The sequence below is a fragment of the Mobula hypostoma genome, chromosome 2, assembly GCF_963921235.1.
Source record: "Mobula hypostoma chromosome 2, sMobHyp1.1, whole genome shotgun sequence".
NCBI classification, from domain to species: Eukaryota; Metazoa; Chordata; class Chondrichthyes; order Myliobatiformes; family Myliobatidae; genus Mobula; species Mobula hypostoma.
The window spans coordinates 149062214-149069015 of NC_086098.1; the positions used below are offsets into that span (position 1 = coordinate 149062214).

Sequence of the window (6802 nt, forward strand, 5' to 3'; positions counted from 1 at the left end):
CCCCGACCCCCATCCCCAAACCACCAGCACCGAGACTACCGAAACGTCGGAGTTGTAGAGGTTTGAATGGTTGACAATGGGAGAGCTACTTCTTTTAAATGGGCGACTCGGTCTTTATTCTGACTTGTATCTCTGCTTTACTAATTTTAAGGCTGCGGGACTGCGTGCATTGGTAACATATGCCGACGATTTAAAAGCCCAGGAAATCAGTCAGTTGGCATGTGTTATTTCTAAAACTCAAATATTAATATTTGAGCTTCGCTGCATTTTAGCTAGCGAAGCTTTAGCTTTAAATAAGCTCTTCTGTTTTTCTTTTCACAATTTCAGAATTTTGTTGATGAAATGGCTTCGTGCCATATGTCTGTTCTCAACTGTTACACAATATTCAACTCCAACCGAGTTAATTTGAAAGCAAGACATACTGCATGCCTGCCCAGGCAGAAACGAAGTGGTCTCCCAATTGAATACTATTTTCCGGTTGCGATTCATATTATACCTGATCATAGTTTAGCTTTGTAACATTATTGGCTCATATTTCTTCTCCTAGGTTTGACCAATCCGTGTGCACGCTATGGTTTATAAAGATCCAGCGTTTCAGGAACAGCTTCTTTCCCTCCGCCGTCAGATTTCTGAATGGACAATGAACACATGTGTTCTACCTCTCTATTTTTTCTTACTTTTGTACTTATTATTATATATAGACATACATATATATACTTTTTATAGTAATTTACAGTTTTTATTATTATGTATTGCATTGCACGAAAAAAACAGATTTCATGACATTATACCAGAGATATTAAAGCTGATTCTGATAACCTATTCTCTATGACGTGAAAAATAGTTTGACGCTCTCTCTTTCCTCCCTTTACAGTAGCCGGAAAGTAACAGTCAAATTCTCACAACAACTGGTAAAAGTCTCGACGGTCCATGTTTCTTCGAAGGTCGAATCTCTTCCGAAAAGGGGTTTTATGACCGTGTCGCGCATCCAAACAAAAACAACAAGACTTACCCCTCCGTATTACCCCGCCTTGACCATTTAAAACTAATCCACACTGTGCCTCCACCGAGTTCTGTAAATCAGAATGCAAATTCAAAGATAAGAAAACTGAAATTAAATAAAAACATTGTATTGCAATTATATCAGGCTATTTATTAAAAAAGACACATCGTCCGAAAGAAACAGCGGCAATATAACCCATTATCTTTTATTTTCACGCTCACAATAAAATGATGTTTTCCGATTTAATTCCCTGTGCATGTTTATTTAAATGGTTACACTTTATCATACATCTCATAACAGACGATAGATCCACCATTTTAGAAAAACTTTTATAAAAAGGTACTGGCAGTATATGTTTAATTTACTTTTCAGCATTTAAATCTTCCCAGGCTGGTTTTCTAGCAAGACACATGCAGATAAATCATTAAGCCCAAGAACGCATTTGAATTTATTGAATACTCTACTCAGTCAACACAGAATTACTTTAAAAACGTCAGGCACCAGATCACGGCCAAATTTATAAACCCAATGCGCCATTCTCAGAATTGTCTTTAGCACTAACATTACTTTCCCCATCACTGTTTCTATATTAATGATAAACATTTATTGTCTTTGCGCACGGATTTCCATTTACTTGGTACAAGCATAAAGCTCCCTGGCCTGCCTAAATCCATGGAGAAGTTTGAAAAGAATTCGGAGAGAGGTGTCGCATACTAAAGACGACTCGAATTTGCCTTTCTCCTTTCTTCCCCTTCCCTTTTCGCCCTATTGACGCGCTCTTATAAACCTTTAGAAACTCTCAGCCCTTTCTCTTATGTTCTGGGGTTAAAGTGATTATAAAATCAATATAAAAACTCCGAGATCAAGCATAAATTAAACTCGTGACGGGGAAAAGGTGTGACAGATGCTTTTGTTTGCCATATCAAATCTTTTTAGGGAGCTCAAAGATGTATCTACTGCCTAAAGACCGTTGCATCTGTTCAGTTGGTTAAGCAGAATGCGGTTTATCCGATTCTGGAGGAAATTGACCAGGAAACGAAGATTTTAAAAAAAATCTGGACTTTGTTTGCGACTTAAATGTAGGGACTTAATTAAATGATTTTTTTGATTTTACAAACACGAAAAGTTAGTCGGGTCGTAGACACCCTTGTAAGTGCACATTACATTTCATTCCGGTATTTTTTACAGCCGAATTTTATTTTATTTTTACACATAGTGCAATGGCTTTTCCCACTTTAAAAACTGCTGCACAGGTTTCTCGACATCGTTGGTTACGACGGAAAATCACCATTTTTTTTACACATTCTATATATATATAAAATGCAATGGGAGGCATGGGCCTTGTTGATAAATAGTCTGATAGTCTGGTCAGATAATTGTGCATAAGCTAATCGAAGGATGACATAAAGTCGAAAATTGGATAAACTACGGTGCTCCCGCGCGTTGCGTTTTCGTATTGTTTCTCACTTGCAAATTCCCTAATCCGTTTAAAAGAAAACACCATGCTTTGTGTGAAGGACAAGGGCTGAAAATGTACAAGTATAAAAATCAGCACTAGCCGTGCTCAGTAGCAACATAAAGGCGTTTTAGTTCAGCAAGAGTGTATTGCATTAAGTCGAGATTTTTTCAAAACTGAATTAGATAAGTTCTTTCGAATAAGGCTCCGTTCCCGGCCTGATAGTCTGCTATTTAATTCATTGCCCCAGTTTCAGCAAACAAAGGAAGAAAGTCACGTTTTCCGATTTCTAATCGTTTTAATTTCATTCTCGATCAAAGAGATAAGTACACTTAAAAAACGAGTGTCCTTTAGAAGAGATCGCACACTCCAGTGTAGCGAGTAAGCGAGCTATCACATACAGCGTTCGACAAACTCCGAATTTCACTTGAGAATGTTTGGGAGCGCCTACCTTACAAACAGGACACAGGAAAATAAAGCTGAGTTTATCGTGAGTATGACTGGTAAATGTTGCTACTTAGCAGCACAAATTAGAGGGGGAAATTAAAATTGACTACTTATACGTGCGGTTTAATATATTGAAACCGATAGATCAATTAACGTTAAAATTGTAAATATTTTTAAAATGTCTGTATACATACATCTAAAACATGTTCCTATATTTCAGATTTCTCTGGCAATCGTTTAATTTTACATCTTCTCCGAACTCTTTAAACAATAAAGTCTGATTGCTTTACTTCATTGCCTGACGCATTTCAGATGCTTTTAAAAAGTTCCTCCGAGGAGGCAGAGGACAAGCTATACATTAGCGAATGCATGCAAGAAAATCTAGATTACTTCTCAGTAGATAAACTATAAAATAAGGTATAATATATAACATGCATGTTGAAATGCCCTAATGAATCTAGTGTTTTGAAGGAGCTGTGAGAGAGCTGATATCAAAAATGGCAACAATTATTAGATAATTATAATTACGTAATAATATTCGTCACATTCCGCTTCTTATTTATTTCTGCTCTGTGTGGGCGATGCTCGAAATTTTAAGTGGATTGGCGGCAGATAACGGTGTCGCCGTTAGTGCCAGAGAAACGGTTGTTTCTATGTGATGTTAGAGAAGTTACAACATTTAAAAGAAATTAGAGAGCTTTGCAGAGAATGCATCGAAAACCATGGTACATCCCTTTGCATTGTACAAAGTCTGGTCTTGCTGTTGTGAGTTTGAAGGGCGCAGTTTTTGTTCGTATTATTTTCTGTACACTGTGGCCTGACAAATATCACCAACTAACCTGTTTCTCTATTCTATTAGAAGCAAAACAGAAATATATATATGTATATATATATTTAAAATGTTCAAATTTGAAAACTAAAGTCTTACATTTATGTAAGAGGGTAAAATTATTCTGCATTTTATGTTGGGTTTGAAATCTCGATATTAGTATTAATAATGGTTTACCTGAATGTCATCAGAGCCCGGAGGCGGTAACCCTAGGTTTGGACCCGGTAGAAGTCTCTGGTCTGGGTGGATGCCATATTGGGATCCATGGCTCATTAGAGACAAGTCATGTCGGCGGTAGGCTTCCAAACAGCCCAGCTCTCTCCTCTGCTCATCCAGGCAAGAGGACTTGAGAGTCCGAGCATTATGAAGGTTGATAAAGTCTGCCGGTTCTCCGTGGTGGATCTGTTGGTAATACTGTTGGGTATGGTGGAGGCTATTCAAAGAATAGGCATCAGGGTTGACTGCCGGGTGGCTGTGCTGGAACTCATAATGAAAGGACTGATGGTGAAGAGGGGTGTACTGGTGGTTAGTGGAGAAATAAGGCGAGGTAAAGTCGGTTCCATTCGCCGAGTAGGTTAATGGAGATGTGGAGGAATAGGCGACGGTCGAATTTGCCACTGATTCCAAGCATCCCAACTGCATCAGGCGATAGCTGTTTGATCCGTCATGACGTATCTGAAAAAAAAAGGAAAAGAATAGAAAACAAATCTGGTTTGTCATTTCTTATACCTCGCAGGTACAAAAGTACAATCAATCCGCTCCATCGCTCAAACACTAAAGCCTTCGAGAAAATACAACGGCATCCGTCTTAAATCTACTCATCACCCACTGAAAATACACAAATCCCTCAAACAATAACACGGCGGTTTATCTAAATCCGGCTACTTAACTTTCAGTCTTTATAGCGATAACATTTTTTTTTCATTGTGGCAACTGTTGCAATCCGATGAATGCCATTCGCGCGACAGATGTCATAACGAATGATTTTCGTTCTTAAAGCCGCGAAAACGAACTTTTAATTGACTGCAGCAGCTTTAGAAATATTAGAGCGATCGGCGCCGTAATAAAATTACCTCGGGATCATGGACGAGACCCGGGAACGTTGCTGACATTTTCAATCCAACAAGAGGTTCTAATAAGTATAAGTAAAAAAAAAGACTCGACTTTCCCCCCCAAATTATATTCTCTCTCTACACCCTAAAGAATCCGTCTATTCCGGGCGAAATAGCGTTTCTTCTGCACAAAAGCGGCTCCCTGTATCACATTTTGTACTTGTCGGGGTTTTTTTTCTTAACTGATGGCGTAGGTCCCTTGGTAATATATAAGTTTTGAAAATTAAGCATCAGCGTTGAACTGGGAAGACAATAGACAGAAGCGCTCCATCCCAGGAGACGCGGAATAAATATTGTATCTTCTCATCACAGCCGAGGTTGTTCTAAGTTGTTAATTGTATTGGGGAGTTTTTCGTGCTTTTCCCGTTTTCTCTCCGGTAACGTTGGATTTATCATGCTTAATCTTGTAATCCTTTATTACAATTTTCGAGGACATCAGGGAAGGATTGATATATTTGCCCAATCTATGGCATACCTGCTTAAAGTAAGTAGAAATTTCAGGCAAGAAAAGACAAAGGTAATATTACAATCTTTATTATGGTATTCGATGGTTTAAATATTTTTGAAATAATGACTTCAGAAGAAAAAGCCTAGTTTTATTAAAAATGGCGAGAAACGTAACAGATTATCCAAGCTGCCTATTTTTTTTGTGTATAATGTTCTCGATGAAATTTATTAAAAGAACAACTTGGTAGGATTTGTCTAGTCATGAAAAATAGTCCACCCTGTTTATTAGTTTTACAAAACGCAATAGTATTACAGAAAACATTTCTTCAAGAACAAAACACAGATTTATTGCATATATTTAACTCTGAAGTCTTTTAATGGTTTTCCAACATGAAAGTGAACGAGAAATATATCATTGTTAATGAGTAATAGTGGGTTTGCCAATTTTTTTCCATATTCCGACTAGTGTGTATAATTTTAGAGCATATTTATCTGTATTTTGAAACAAGATATCACATAAATGTAAGTATAGTTTCCACCGTTAGCTGTATGTTGATAACAAAAATGATGCCAACAATTGTAATTAGAACAATAATGCATTAATTAAGAGGCACATTTAAGAAGGCTCTGGCCAACTTGCAGGGTATTCTTCGATTTGAATATATTATAATCACAGGCAACTGAAAAGGTATCCTTTCTTATTACTGCGTGTGAACAGAATAATTGAGCGTATTCCCACCAATGATGGCGCGGTTATTAAGTAACCATTCTCCATCCTGTTTCAATAACGACCGCACGAGGGAGATGCATTTTAATGTTTTATATACATATATAAATGTTTTGATACACGGATTTTTAAAAATTACTCCTTATGCTCGAAATATTAACTAACTTAAAAGTTATATCATTTATACATAGACCGCTCAATACATTCAAAATCCACGTAGTTACTTTTAAAATTCGACTGACCAACCACTTATCATCCTTTTAAAAATATTTCTAGAAATGATTTGGACTGTTTAATTTTTTTTTTGCTTTGATTAATCTCAATTAGACATATTAAACACTATTCTTTTGGACTCAGTCGGGCAGTCCGGATCCACTCTTTTTCTGATAGGTTTTAAATTGACGAAATTCACCAAAAAAAAAAGACGGTGTCTTTTTTTTTGCGAGTATCAGGTCATTTACTATTGAACTCTGTGGAATAATATCCAAAAAAAAACAAGTTTTCGGTCTGGAGGTCTGCCTGACCATTCGCCTTTGCTCATGCTCACTAACCAAAGCTGTCACCCCGGTCCCTTTCCCTTTGTATAAATCGACAAAGGCACACGACTACTATTTGCCTCTTTTGTGTGACGTCCATGTGTGACTGGTGCATGGGAGAAAGGTCAGTGTCTTCTCCTTTAGCATTTGATTAGCTCTGCTGAGTATTATTTAAAAGTTCTCCAATTAGACAAGAAACAAACAGCAAAATAGTTTGGCTTTGAAATTGAACTGAATAGTTTATT

The 6802-nt window shown here is 37.2% G+C and overlaps 1 protein-coding gene across 1 annotated transcript in view; it reads right to left on the bottom strand.

Moving 5' to 3' along the window:
• tfap2d (transcription factor AP-2 delta (activating enhancer binding protein 2 delta)) overlaps nt 1–4847 on the bottom strand; it is a 71084-nt gene extending 66237 nt beyond the window's left edge. Inside the window, exons 1-3 of the mRNA XM_063073260.1 lie at nt 4809–4847; nt 3913–4410; nt 1013–1073 (exon numbers count right to left, since the gene is read on the bottom strand). Of these exons, the coding sequence (XP_062929330.1) occupies nt 1013–1073; nt 3913–4410; nt 4809–4847 (598 nt within the window). The remainder of the gene's footprint in view (nt 1–1012; nt 1074–3912; nt 4411–4808) is intronic.
• Between the last annotated feature and the right edge of the window lie 1955 nt (nt 4848–6802).